General features: G+C 40.5%; 1 protein-coding gene and 1 non-coding gene across 3 annotated transcripts in view; both read left to right on the top strand.

Annotated features, from left to right (window-relative positions):
- The window catches only part of LOC137976095 (meprin A subunit beta-like), a 27,109-nt gene extending 14,922 nt beyond the window's left edge, over positions 1–12,187 (top strand). Inside the window, exons 7-14 of one of the 2 annotated variants that reach the window (XM_068823368.1) lie at positions 2,653–2,817; positions 4,043–4,222; positions 4,951–5,097; positions 5,243–5,499; positions 5,964–6,045; positions 10,105–10,250; positions 11,761–11,901; positions 12,078–12,187. In XM_068823368.1, the coding sequence (XP_068679469.1) occupies positions 2,653–2,817; positions 4,043–4,222; positions 4,951–5,097; positions 5,243–5,499; positions 5,964–6,045; positions 10,105–10,250; positions 11,761–11,895 (1,112 nt within the window). In that variant the 3' untranslated portion in view covers positions 11,896–11,901; positions 12,078–12,187. The remainder of the gene's footprint in view (positions 1–2,652; positions 2,818–4,042; positions 4,223–4,950; positions 5,098–5,242; positions 5,500–5,963; positions 6,046–10,104; positions 10,251–11,760; positions 11,902–12,077) is intronic. The other variant, XM_068823369.1, reaches the window with a different exon arrangement.
- A 438-nt stretch (positions 12,188–12,625) lies between these two features.
- Trnaa-ggc (transfer RNA alanine (anticodon GGC)) lies at positions 12,626–12,698 on the top strand. The gene has a single exon. It is a non-coding gene; the product is annotated as a tRNA-Ala (tRNA).
- Positions 12,699–14,770: the final 2,072 nt, after the last annotated feature.

The raw sequence follows: 14,770 nt of genomic DNA, 5'->3' as shown, positions 1-14,770 counted from the left end.
CTGTGGGGCTTCCGTTTCTGGCACGCTTGGCAATTTCTGTTTAAACTCGATATTTACAGGTCTTACACATGGGTTGTCGTTGAATCACCTTGACAGACAATGAAGTGCACGAAGCCTTCTAGGACATTTCCAATTATTCTTTAGTTCTACGCACAAAGGAAGCTTTTCGTGAGCTTCCTGGAAGTGTTTTACATCGATTTGTTTCAAGGAGGGCAAAATCTGCAAATCCTCTGCATCTACTTGATTCATCTATGCTACACATTCTACGAATATTCTTATCCACCTAGGTTACTGAACAATCCAGCAGTAATACTAGTTTACAGTTCTCGGTGTGAATAACAACATTTTGAGCCGAAATATACTTGATATCCACAACAACGCTCCGCGAGTTCTGCCCAATGAGCCATCTGCTCCCGCCATGTTGCTTGTAGACAAGCGGATACGCATGCTCAGAGACTTTGGCTTAGTTGCATGTGCAGTCTGCTGCTTGTCTTACCTTCCGAAGAGCGAGAAGATCCGACTACGAGGGTCTACGAGATTACTCAAAATTCGTTGACCGCAAGACGAGGGCAAGATATGGGCACTTAAATATTAAATAACGTTTTTTATTATATAGATATTGATGAAATACCAGGATTTCTCCTTTTACTAAAAAGTCATATCTTCACCGCGCGGTGAACGTATCATTTTTATCTCTCACATGTGAGGATATAGCTTTCGTCATGGTAACAAACACGATTAGCCAATAAAACGCGAACTTCCTCTTCATTGTTCGATACTTTTGTGCTTTAATATAATTCTTCTCTACTACATTAACATTTTTATTGCATATTTTACATTATCATGATTTGTTTTTCATAACTTTCATATCTTGTTTCATGTTACACAACATGCGTGTTTTAGTGGTTGGTGAACAATTTTTCATCATTTCGAAAATGAATAAAACAAGTTGTTTTAAATCTAGACATTTCATCAATATCTATATAATAAACAGAACATTACATGACCTCTTGGGGATACGAATTTTATCTTCTCGTGCTGAAAGTATCTCTCACTCGTTCGCTTCGCTCTCTCGTGAGAGATGCTTTCAGCACTCGAAGATAAAATTCGTATCCCCGCGCGGCCATGTAATATCCTCTATTTATTATATAGATATTGATGAAATACCAGGATTTCTCCTTTTACTAAAAAATCATATCTTCACCGCGCGCAGTGAACGTATCATTTTTATCTTTCACATGTGAGGATATCGCTGTCGTCATGGTAACAAACACAATTAGCCAATAAAAGGCAAGCTTCCTCTTCATTGTACGATACTTTTGTGATTTAATATAATTCTTCTCTACTACATTAACATTTTTATTGCAAATTTACATTATCATGATTTGTTTTTCATAACTTTCATATCTTGTTTCATGTTACACAAGATGCATGTTTTAGTGGTTGGTGAACAATTTTTCATCATTTCGAAAATGAATAAAACAAGTTGTTTTAAATCTAGACATTTCATTAATATCTATATAATAAACAGAACATTACATGGCCGCTTGGGGATACGAATTTTATCTTCTCGTGCTGAAAGTATCTCTCACTCGTTCGCTTCGCTCACTCGTGAGAGATACTTTCAGCACTCGAAAATAAAATTCGTATCCCCGCGCGGCCATGTAATATCCTCTATATGATGTTTTGCAAACTAAGGGAATTATTTAATCATAGACTGGACACGCTTAAAGACAATTATCCCATTCTCATTTCAGTTCTTTTTTCCCAATTCCCAGTAAGCAAATCCCAGTCCCAGTGACTCAGTCCCAGTGACTCAATCCCATTTTCCCAGGGTAAAAACAGGCCAATCCTAGTTCTCATTTTACCCCTTCAGGACCCTCTTATTGTGACGAGATTTCGTGCCTAAGTAAAGGTTAATTGATTGAGTTTAAAAGAGATTTTAACCTGAAAATGTATGTTTCGATTAAAGGTCACTTGTGGACCCAAAATTGAATATGTCGGAACTTATCCACCCCTGGAATGTTGTAGTCTGTACCTTTACATGAACTTTGTTGTGCTTACGAAAAAAAGCAAGCAATAAATTGCTCCTTTTCATAATACAATGCATTTACTGGTATTTTGTTTTTTCAGTAAGTAGGTCGAAACCGTGCTCCTTATTTCCACTTTAAAGACCTTTATATGTATAGTAAACCGTGTAAACGCCAGTGTAGTTTGTTATTTCTGGGCACGAGTGAATTGTATGAGCCGCAGGTAGAGAGCAAAATGAAACTTTCAAACCATCACGAGTGACCATAAATCACGAAATGCACGAAAAAGTTCTTACAATTTTTTATTTCTTAGTATATTCAACTAATTACTCCATCGCCGTGTTTCCATCATGAACTTCCGTTTTGCTCTCGATAACCTAATTGGCCAATCAGAAACACGATATATTGTTAAGTCTATCCAGTGGAGTTATCATGGTATTTTTGAGTAATTTGAGCAAGTTTTTCTCCCAAACGAACTGCAAGGGCTAGATTTTCTTCTTGCACGTTTTGAGTCTCTTGCGAAAAGGAACCAATGAGACATGGTTAATATTAAGTCAGCTTCGATTATCGCATGAATGTGCGATTTTTTCAGAAAAATATCTTCTTTATCATTACTCCTCAGTAACGGTTGGGTGGAGCCGGTGGTCAAACTTTGGCCCTTGCAGCACCTTCTGCTACAAAAGCCGCCAAAGATTCTGTACTTCCAGTGATAAGAGCAAATGTCCAGAAGCTGACCAATATGGAGTGCAACAGGAGACTGTAAAATGTAACAATAGCGAATGCTACGGTAAGAATGTTTGAGTATGCCGACCGAAATTCTCACACTATTCCTCGCCCTAATCTGGAACTAGTACACAGTTTCAAATTGAGTGGGGAAAGTCATCTCGCGATTGCTTTGAATGTGCAAGCGTGATGATTCAGCTAAGAATACCGCGCCACATTCTCAGCCAATAGAAGGCTAAGGAAAAATCAGTTTTGACCTGTTCTCACGAGTTTACCGCGTTTGGCGCCATATACGAATTTTCTGTGCATTATGACTGCCTGATTTGACTGTCTGATTCTTCTGGGATTGGTTTTGGTTTTACGACAGGCTAAGGTGAAACCAAACAAGTCCATAGAAATGCTGAAAAGAGTGCTAAGCCTTGCACCCCAGCCCACAAAAACTGATTCTAAGAAAATTAGTAAAACAAAGCAAGTATCTAGGTTGGGGCTGGCGATATCTTTTTCCGCCAGCGGGTCATTTTTCAAAATTGTTTACGTCCTTCCTATTTCTCCTATTTTTCAAGGAAATGTATTATTTTCTCCACTCTTTGTCCATCGCTGGTGCTCAATCCAGTATAAAATGGTAGTCAAATACGTGTGATGCCAACATACTGGAACCATTAATTTGCCTCACAACTGTGAATTGCATTGGTTCTTGTCTGACTCGTCCAGGTTTTATACCCAGAACATATCTATTGACCAAGATATATTTTGAGAATAGTGTACCTTGGAAGCTTCGACAATCGAAAGGGGCAGGAGTCCATTACCGGGCCCTCCATCTTCTGTATTAACCCTCTGAGTCAACCCTGTCCCGTATCTTTTTAATTTTTAGGTGCACCTCCCAGGGAGGATTTTCGCTGGTGTTTTCACAATAGCCAATCATAAGAGACCTATGGTCGGCCACTGATTACGTCACGTGCAGCACACCCGAAACACGAAGGTATTTGAAAATGATGAAAAGTTATAGCAGTTCTAAAAATCAAAAGATATGGGTTGGGGGGTTGACTCAAGGGTATAATACGTATGGAAGCTTTAGGTAATGGGCTCCTGATAGGGAACCCTGTTTTTCTTCCTATTTTCCCCACTTTTTTTGATTTTTTTCCTATTTTAACTATGTCGCACTTTTCTCTGCTTAACATATCCTTACCCAGCCAATTTATTTTGACCATCAACAAGATGGTAAATATTTCTTTTCTCCTAGATGGCTACAATATGCACTTCTAACCTCATTTTAATGATTGGTCTCTTAGCACCGATTGACGGTCACTGGGGTCGTTGGTCACAATGGGGTGCCTGTGACGCAGACTGTGGATTTGGAACGCATCACCGGACAAGGTCATGTGACGATCCACCACCGAAATATGGTGGAAAACCGTGTAATGGCAGCCCCAAAGGCTCACAGTCCTGCAAGTTGAAGTCGTGTGGAATCGGTGAGAACGTATAAAATCACTGATCGGTTTAATCGATACTGCAGTTTAGGGTCGGTTAAAGTAGAAACATCCATACAAAAAGGAATGGGTTTTTCGGAAAGGTACCCAAAGAAGAACGCCATTTTTGTGACACTTTGAGATCCAAAAGAGAAGAAGAAGAGCAAGATCGCCGAAAGAAAGGGTCGATTTGGTAACGCAGTCGTAAATTTCCAATTGTCTCAAAAGTTGTCTTTTCATTTACCTTTCACTCGAGGTTTTCGAGAATTTTGGCTTAATAGCAAATACTTCTGCTCTAAATACAGATGGTCCGAGAAAAACAATAGCTGCAAGGTGAGATGTCGGAGCTGAAGGCTTCATACATGTTCAGTCCAGCTACATCATGCTAATGAGATTTATGGTACTTTGCATGAACTTCACAATGTGTCACAAGGTGCCCCTTTAAGACTAAGAACTTCATGCATTGCTCGCTGGATCTGGCTCTGGTTGAAGTCATAGTTAGAGGGTCACTTTGTGACACCTACACCAAGCAACATTTGTAGCCGAACTGGACAACCCTCGAGGGCCTGGGTTACGAGTTCCTGCTAGAGTTCTTCATGACAGCGAGGCTGAAATGTGTCCGCTGAGGCTCGTCATGAAGCTGAAGTTAAATAAATCAAAAGTTTTCAATTGATAATCTTGCCACAGCTAAGCTCTTTGTCTCTTGGATTTACTCATGCGTAATTTTTCAGGGCCGGATGACTGTGAATTCGACGCCGACAAAATGTGCCATTGGAACAATGACCCAGGTAACCCATCAAACTTCAATTGGGAACGTCGCACTGGTACAACACCCTCGAGCAGGACTGGACCATCTGGGGACCACACGTCTGGGACAGGTAACACAAGAACTCAATTTTTAATTCCCTTTGGGTTATGATTTGCAAATCTTATCGCCTGTGGTTGCTTTAAATGGCGCCAAAGCAATTAATTTGGTTTCAGTTTTAGAGTCAATTCATTCGAGCTGTGTTTCTTTCAAATTAGGTCACTACATCTATACAGAGGCCAGTAGGATAAACAAAGACCAGAAAGCTAAGCTGCAAAGTCGAAACTTCCCGCCAACCAACGGTCGCTGCTTGTCGTTTTGGTACCACATGTATGGGTCAGGGATGGGACAGTTGAATGTGTACATAGAATCAACTGTGGGTGCAGCAAAAAGAATGTGGTCTCTGTCTGGTGATCAAGAAGACGAATGGAAAATGGCGCAAATTACGCTTAGTAGCGCTGCGTCGGAGTATAAGGTTTTAGTACTTCATAACAAGTTTTCCCTCGACTTCTGACAATATCATTTTTGGCACAAAGTGAGGGGACGGATCGAATGCTATGAACATAAACACATTGTCCTCGCGATGACAGATATTACCAGAAATGCGCTTAATTAGATGCACGGCGATTTTGACAGGGAATACAGACAATCAGCGTCACAAAGTGCCCCCCAAAACGCAAGTCCTCAACAGCTGCCTTTATCCTCAGCTAAAATAACGCTAACCCTTAAACTTGCGTTATTTCTATAAGAGGTAGCAAATGCCTAGACTTAGGGACATTTCGTGTGGGATAATATCAATCTACGTACGTCACAGACGTAAGTGCATAACGTGCATAACGTGTTTAGAAATCGGCAAAACCAAAATTTGTCTTGTTTTCCAGTCATTTTACTAATGCTAAAAAAAACCTTTCATTGGATGCTTGCTTTTTGTTTCATCAGGTAACATTTGAAGCAGTGCGTGGAACAAGCTTCCGCGCAGACATTGCCTTAGACGACATTAGCTTCAAGGAGATCCCATGCCGTGAGTTCGTGGCCTTTCATGTTTCGCTGATTTTTGCAAAAAGTCGATGCAGGGAGCGCCTACTTTTGATGTGGAAACTTTGAAATAGCCATGCATTTGAAATTACACCTGAAAATGGTTAAATTTTCTCGTCTTCTCGGATAAGGACCAGGGAGCTTAAGCACGCGAAGTTTTTGAGGCACAGACGGAATCCGGAAATGAACATTTCGCAGCCAGCCGAACAGTACTGTCCCCCAGATTTTGAAAGTAATCGTCTCCAATAGAGAAAAGGTACTTGGAAATATAAATGTTGCAGTGTCAAGACAAATTAAAAAGGAAAACAGCTCAATTTCGCTTGCTGTTTGTGGCTCTAAAACAACAACTCGTGCTTAAGTTCCCATTAATTATACACCGTAGGCCTCGCGCCTAGCACACCCCTTTCTTGTACAGTTTTGTGGGACGTCAAAGAAGCCACTCACCGTTCGAAAAGCGTACGGAACAGAGTCCAACCATCGCCAAATCCAAATCAGAGACCATGCTTTCAAACATTTGCGTCAGAATAAGTGAGGTATCTATATAGCGCTTTATAATAATGATAATGATAATGATAATGATAATGATAATGATAATGATAATGATAATGATAATGATAATGATAGTAAGTTAAACATGATTGGATGTTGAGGGTATACAACTAGATGGGAATACTGGAAGAAGTAATAGACGTAATCCGCACACTGATGAGCAAGTGGATAACAAGTCTAACAAAACTAGAAGTAACAAGAAAAGGGAAGAAAGAACAAAGCAGATGGATCAATATCAGAAAAAGTTTTTTTCAAGGAAATAGCTTTTCTGCAGTAGGTTTCTGTTGCACAGAGATACCAGTAACGATGCTGCTAGAGGGAAAAGGAGAGTACAGCATGGGTAAACCAGGAGAGAGAGATACTAAAAGGACACATAGTTTGTTCATCGACGACTTTAAGGTGTAGCAGGAAACCCTTGAAGGGCCACAGACTGGCCAATGAAATCATCGTCAAAGCAAGCATTGACACAGGAGCGATGAATGGGATAAGAAATGTACCGAGACTGTGTTTAGAAGAGATAAAATGGTGAAAGGGGATGGTTTGCAGGTACTGGAAGAGCGGATGGAAGCACTAGATCCAGCAAACAACGATCGCTCCAAGTTCTTAGGATGTGAACAGTGTGATAAGATTTTGACAAAGAAAGTACTGACAAGGGTGAAGAAGGAAATGAGTGGACGATTGAGTAATCTTGTAGAATTGATTTATGCAATAAACATAAGGGTAGCACCAGTGGTAGCCTACATCATGAATGTGTGTAACATGACGGAGAAAGAGTCGCGGAGGATTTGGACAAAATGGTAAAAGAAACATTGAGGGGAAAGCGGATGCACGAGAGATAAAGCAGTGATGAACGACTGTATCTGTAAAAGAAAAGTTGGGGAAAAGGCTTGAAAAGTTCTAAAGATGTTTACAGAGAAACCAAAGAACGAGTTGCATGTTATGTGGCAAATGTAACGAGTCCGTGGATCAAAAAAGTGTGAAACAGTCAGTCAGTTAGTCTGTCAGTCATCGGCTGCTGCCGAGATGGAATTCACGGCTCTGCGCCAGGCTTCTCTCTTCTTCGTGATGGTAGGAAGATCTTCTATTTCCTCTGTGGCTTCTTTGGCTATGACATAATTGTAGTTGAGGGTCTCCTTCTTCTATTTGTGCACGGGAGTCTCCAGCAGATGACCTCGGAGATGACTTGGCTGTTGTCTGGAAGGCAGTGTGACTCAAAACGTGCTCTCCGTTGTGGGAATTGGTGGTATGTCGCCGTCGATTTCTTCCTTTGTTTTGTGCATTTCTGCAGGAGACATTTTTCACTCTCACTAGCAACTTGGTCTACATTTCATCGAACTTCTCTTGAAATTTATTTTTGATGATCCATATCTCTGAGCAGCATAACAGGATACTCTCAACACAAGATCTAAAGAATGCTAGCTTCGTTGTCTTGCTTATATTGCTTTGCAGATTTTATGTAGTTTATTGCAGGCATTCCGGACTTGGCCCTTACGTATCTGAAAGTCTTTGTAAATGTTAGCGACATATGAACCAAGGTACTTGAAGTCACATACCTCTTTCAGCTGACTACCATCTTCTGATCTAATTTGCGAATGATTAGCATCCTCGTTTACAGTCCTAAACTCTGTTTCCTTGGCATTGAGGTGGAGACCAACTTCAGCGGCTGCAGTTTCTAGAGGCAAAAGTAGGTCTTCAGGAACTGCCAGGGTGTCAGCAGTAAAGGCCTGGCCTCTGTTGTTCGAAGGGTGGATAGCTCTATCCACTGGATAAATCGCTATCCTTTGGAAAACTCAATTAATTTTGCTAGTGTTTATCCGCTGTATAGTGATTTATCCGGTGGATAGCGTCATCCACCTTATGAGCAATCGGGGCCAGGTCGTCAGCGTATTCCAGGTCTGTCAGGTATTTACTTTTATCGTGATTGAACCGGCTGGATTGTGATTCCTTTTTCATTTATATGGGTTTTCGAGTGATTTCCTTAATGCGTAATCAACAACTATTACGAATAGATGCTGCTAAGGTATCTCCCTGAAGGATCCCGGCAGTTGCTGTGAATTCTGTCGTCGGACCATCAGGGCGTTTTACGAACCTTGTTGGATTTTCGTACCCAGTCGAGATAGATTTGACGATGTCTTCTGGTGTTCCATTATTGGATGGGATGGGCAGCATCGCCTTTTTGTTTACACTGGCTGTCGAAGGCTTTGGAGAAGTCCACAAATACTATAGACCTTTCGTTTAGAGATCCTCAGCTCTTCTATTATTCTCCTAATTACTAGGATCTGTGGGATCGTTGATTCGCCTTTGCGGAAGCCATTTTAGGTTCCTCTCAGTACAGGATCAACAAGAGATGTAATCTTGTTCAGGAGCATAGAGTTGTATGTTTGATGCCAGCGGGGACAAGGTAATGCGATCCTTTGGTTATTCTGTGGCAGCTGGAGATTGCCTTTTTTTGGCAATTGGTATGATGGATGATTTGGAGAAAGCATGCGGTTTGTTTCCTGCAAAGGTGTCATTGCAGAAATCAAGCAGTTGCTGGTGGAAGAGTGGATAATTTGTCTGTTCCAGGGTTTTTTTTACTTTTTCAGCTTCTTCAGGCACTTTGTAACTCTTCGAGAAAGAAAGAGTTGGTTTTGTTTGGGAGACTCTCAGGTACTTTCGGTTGCAGAATGGATCATCGAGGTCAGTATTGACCATATCTGTTTGACTTAGAAGTGTGCTGAAGTGCTGGAAGCATAGTCCTTGACAATGCTTACTGCTCTCGCCACTGCGCCATCCCTGCTTCCCGAAGACATGTAAGACTCATATAACAAAGACTAAACTACTATGGTGCAAAAAAAGCCGTTACAATTTTTTTTTCTAAATTAAAAGTAGGATTTACAGAAGGCCCCAACTGAAAGAGTCACAGATTTATTTAAGCATAGCAAATGCAAAGGCAATACAATAGATAGCATAAGACTAACTAAAAAATTACATTCACACAACTAACAAAGCTTGGCCCACGATGCGTTAAATTGCTCTACACGATTCTTTTTTGTTGCAAGACAACGAAGAATGTCAATCTTGCTACTCAAGCGCAAAAGAAAACCCTCAAAGTCCAGAGTGCCGCTGTACAAAACTGTAGCAAAAATATGATATTTGGCTACAATAAGGCAATAATAGTTTTTTCGAACAGTGAGGGGCTTTGTCAACGTCCCAAACGTAGACTGCGAGCTCTAAAATCGTTGAAACGAACGCGTATGTTGAACTTTCAAAATGGTGGGCGTTGGTTAGAGATCCTGCAGCTTCAGCTGAAAGTTCATCGTACTCGTTCGTTTCAATTTAGAGCAAAAGAAAGACTGTTCGCACTCTAAAACAAACGCTTTGAGATGGGGCCTCTAGTTTATCGTCCTTCACCACGAAGCCTGAGACGATTGCAGATATCCTTACAAAGGCAGTACTTTATCTATTTTTCATCGCATTGTCTTACAAGCATAAACATTTTCGTATTTGTTTACAGTGGAAGCAATAGGCTGCTACAGAGATAGACCCGGTAGTCGAGCGCTTCCCGAACTGGTGAAAAATTTACGACCTAAAATCGACTGGTTCCACATAGATGAGACTATCGCTAGTTGCTCAAAATTGGTTCAAAGTAAAGGTTACAAGGTTAGCACGTTATCTTTAACATTGTGGGTTTTTGCTCAAGCACACATTACATGGGGCAACTTTTCGAACAGCTTGTCTCGCAATTGCTTTGCGATAAAAAATGCACAAAAACTGTTTAGGGAAAAACCTCTTAAGATCTTTTTTTAATTTCCTTAACCGTTTGGAGAAGTGAAAATCGGTTCTACTCTCCGCAACGTTCAGAGGCAAACGTTGCGTCATTTAAAGTGCCACTATGATCAAATTTTTACCTCTTGATTTTTTAGGCGTATCACAAAGAATTCTACGAAAGAATGAAAATGCCGTTTGCAAATACCTGCATTAGTTCCAGAGATATTTAAGTTTGAAAAATGTGTAAAATATGCAAATGAGATGACTGATGATGTCATACCCTCAACCCAATATTACATCAAGTATATAAATAGTGCTATCTTCGCCAATTTGCAGCGCAGACCATTGAAACTTGGTAGGCTAATAGTTCTACAGAAAACACACCTACGGCTATAAAACATTTTGTTCCCATGGCAACTCACTCTTTTCCAGTCCCCACCCAATTGATTTCAATATGTAAGTTATTTTTAGCTCGAAAAACGTTAAACAAGGCCACAAACTCAAGCTAACATATTTATATGCTTGTTGGATCATGTATATGAGGCACCATTTGCAAATATGAAAATAGAACGCCAAATGTGGCCAGAAATGCCTTTAATATTGGTCTGGAACCCAGTATGTTACCATGGTAACGAAACTGTTAAGCTCAAATTGTGGAGTACATTTAGTAGAATCTTACTGCAAAGAATCAAACATTTCTGATGCAAATTGGCTGAGATATCTTGATCAAAATTTGGTTTAGTGTATTACGGCATCACTTGGCTAATTTGCATATTTTAAAAAACTTGAATATCTCTGGAACAAAAAGAGATATTTGAAAATAGTAAAGAGCATTTTTTTTCTCATGCAGGCTACTTATTTATGGCTTAAAATGGCTTCAATAGAAAAGATGCGATTTTCGTCATAGTGGCACTTTAATTTCTGCAATTTGTGCTGCAGTGTTTTGCGACAGCCGATAGCCAATGAAAGTACCTTTTGACCTAGTGAGATCATCGACAGTCAGACAAGTGTTGGGTAGACCAACTCGACTTGCATTTTGAGAGCTTTTGTCCCTTGAAACGAGTTGCGTCATCATACGACAGAAATTGCCAAGATAACACTGAAGAAGTTTGGGCTTCAAAGAGTTTAAATTGCGTTTTCCGTGTCCAACGCTTGCCTAACAAGCGTCTTGAACGAGGAGCTCGGAAAATTTTAGAACTAAGCCGCAAGTTCCGAGCAGCTGGGACGACAGAAAACCTTTCAGCTTTTCCTTTGTTCAGATACCCTTACGCAGGGTCCTCCAGACGCAATGAAACGTTCAGAATATAGCCTCATCTACACGAAATTTTCCTTCAAAGTTACCCCAAACTTTACTTTTAACACATGCAATGTTCCTGAACCATACCCTTTTCCCTTTTTGTAGTATTTTGGTGTCCAATTCTACGGTGAATGCTGGAGTGGCAGCGCTGACTATGGCAAATATGGAGTCGCACCTCCTGAGAATTGTTGGAAGGGAGTGGGGATTCATTGGACAAATTATGTCTATAAGATAATGTAACGCAAGGTGAGAACCTCTGTCCCTTTAAGAGACAAATATTTGGGAATTAAAGCAGAAGAAAGGATCAATTCCTTGTTTTAATTGCCTTGACTCAATTTAAAATAGTACTTACATTTTTCTTAGTTGCTATATACACGCCGTGCGAGCCTATAACTGAAACTAGACCTTTTTTGTTTTCACAGCAGAAGGAATCTTCTTACTGGGATCAATCAAGCACGTTTCAAAATGAAACATATACTGATCTTTGTAGTTTTGGAAGACTCAATAAAGAAAGTTAATAATGCACCGTTTATCGTCTGTCTACTTCACCTTGAAAACTTTGGACGTGTCGCTACTTACAATCCTTGACAAAATGATCTATGAAATGAATCATATATTACAATGAAATCAAGTGAAGCTATGATCCTCGCTGTTCTAAACACAATTTCTTTAGCAATTGCGTAGAGAAGCCGGCAAGTATTCAGGACTTCAACAAGGTTTGAACCCGTGCCCTCGCGATGCCGGTGCGACGCTGTAACCAACTGAGCTATGAAGCCACGGATGTTAGGAGCTGGTATTTGTGGGTTTAAATGTTCCCGTTATGGATGAATCAATGAAACGAAATGATCATAGCTTCACTTGATTTCATATCCGCAGTTCAATAGTTGATTCGTTTCTGTATCATTTTGTTCATTGATTCATTCATAACGGGGACATTTGAACCCACAAATGACTAGCTCCCAATATCAGTGGCTTCATAGCTCAGTTGGTTAGAGCGTCGCACCGGCATCGCGAGGTTACGGGTTCAAACCCCATTGAAGTCATGAATTTTTCAGGCTTCTCTACGCAATTGCTAGAAAATTGCGTTCATAACTGCAAGGGTCATACTTTCACTTGAACCCTTGACAATTTCGACTTCCTTGTCCATATCTGAAAAAAAAAAACCACTTTTGTTACATGAAGTATTATTGCTGTTTCCCCTCCCCTCGTCAAGAGAAACAACGGTTGAGACAAGGATGGTTTACAGATAAATTTTGCCTCATTAGCACAAGGCTATTGTTTTTTATAAAATAATTAGGATAGTACGCGTACTCTCATTGGTCAATAGCTGTGTTTAGACACGGCTGTGACATCACACGAGTTTTGATTGGTTATATGCTGTCAGACGCGCGTTTTGATTTGCTGGTAGGAAATATGAACGTGTATCAAGAAATCTATTTCAATCAAGAAGTTTCCTTCATTTGCTTCCTTTATTTTCGAATTATCTTTAAGAAATATTTTATAAAAGCAACAGAGGACTTTTTTCCGTCTTTCCATATCCTCATCTGAACACTCGGGGAAGTTGGGAGAATTCGAGACAGTTATGCAAACCCGAAACTGCGTCTCGGGTTTGCATAACTGTCTCGAATTCTTCCAACTGCCCCTCGTGTTTAAATGAGGCTATGGAAACACGGAAAACGTCCTCTATTGCTTAAATAATCAGTCAGCCGAGAATAAAGTACTGAATAATAAAAAGTGCATTGATTAATGAACTATCTCTGAAAATTTGAACGCGACATACCAGGTAATCTCTGAGCAATGATGCTTTGGAAATTCGAAATGGGTACAAAGAATGTATGCGATGAATAGCACTTTTGCCCCCCAAGAATTCATCAGTTTTTTCATGGCTAATAACTGGCTCGTTATCAAAACTAAAAGATTGAACTAAGTTTAACAAGTTCTTTAAATGTTACCTTTGAAGACAATTTGTAAATGGCATGGTGCCTTATGTGAGCAAACTCCAATGTTAATAAAACATTCCCTTATCTGCTACCCTAGATGCCATTACATGACGAATTTCAGCTCGGGCTGAAATTTCAACCTGGTTAGCCGGGCTGAGAAATCCTCTTAAAATGAAAGTGGCGATTACATGGAGAGGGTTTCAGCCCGGGCTGAAACCAAAGTCTCAGAGTCATCGCTTCCTTTACCAGCGGTCGGGAAAGAGAGATTCTTGTCGAATTCAAAAAAGGCCATTTTTGATAGGTTGTTGAAAACCGGTTTCATTTCCTGCCATTTTCAAATTCTAAACTCAAAAATCGTGATTTCTTCTGGGTTTTTATATGTACGAGGTTGAAGTTGATCTAGAAATAAATCATTTCACAACTTACGAGTTCCGTAACGTTTTTGTTTTTGAAAATACAGCAACTGTCACTTGTGTGACACCAGATTCTGAAATCTGTTTTGATTGAAAAAATGTCTCTCGTTATTTTTTGATTATCCGCAGTTTAAACGTTTTGAGTGTGTTAGGAGATGCGTTTATACTCATGTGTAGAGCCTCGCGAGTGAAAAGTAAGCGCTTTCCAAGGTGAACTCCAGTGTCTTTGTTGATTTCTAACCGACTCCCCACACGCACGCGCAGTTATTCAAGCGGAACCAGAGTTTTCTGGTTCTCCGGAGCCTCCAGTGCCCGTTCCGCTGGACAAGGGTAACGCAGGCTGTGGGAACGAGATTGAAGCCCGGGCTGAAAAAGGAACGTGAGCATGCCCATCGATTGTGTTTCCGCATCTCAGTAAATTTTCTCATGGAAATTTGCGTTTTCAGTGCTCCCGGGCTTAGATTGAGCATGTAATCGCAACAAAGTTAAATTTCAGCCCAGGCTGAAACTCACCATGTAATCAGCCCTTAAGATGGACTAACCTGCCATCAGGCGTACTTTTCTTTAGAACAACAATAAAAGGAAGGTGACACACACTAACACCAACCCGGTGTGGCCAACGTATCAGGCATGCGCACAACCATTTCACCCGGTCAATTAGCAGCCATGGACAGCTGTTTCGGCCTTTTGGGTCTCATCAGCATGGCGTAGCTAACATACCAGATGGGTGTTTTTAGCACCCTTTTAAGTGGCAGCTTCACA

Source organism: Montipora foliosa, chromosome 11 (assembly GCF_036669935.1).
Source record: "Montipora foliosa isolate CH-2021 chromosome 11, ASM3666993v2, whole genome shotgun sequence".
NCBI lineage: Eukaryota > Metazoa > Cnidaria > Anthozoa > Scleractinia > Acroporidae > Montipora > Montipora foliosa.
The sequence above is the reverse complement of the archived record's forward strand: the minus strand, read 5'-3'. Positions and strand labels throughout refer to the sequence as shown.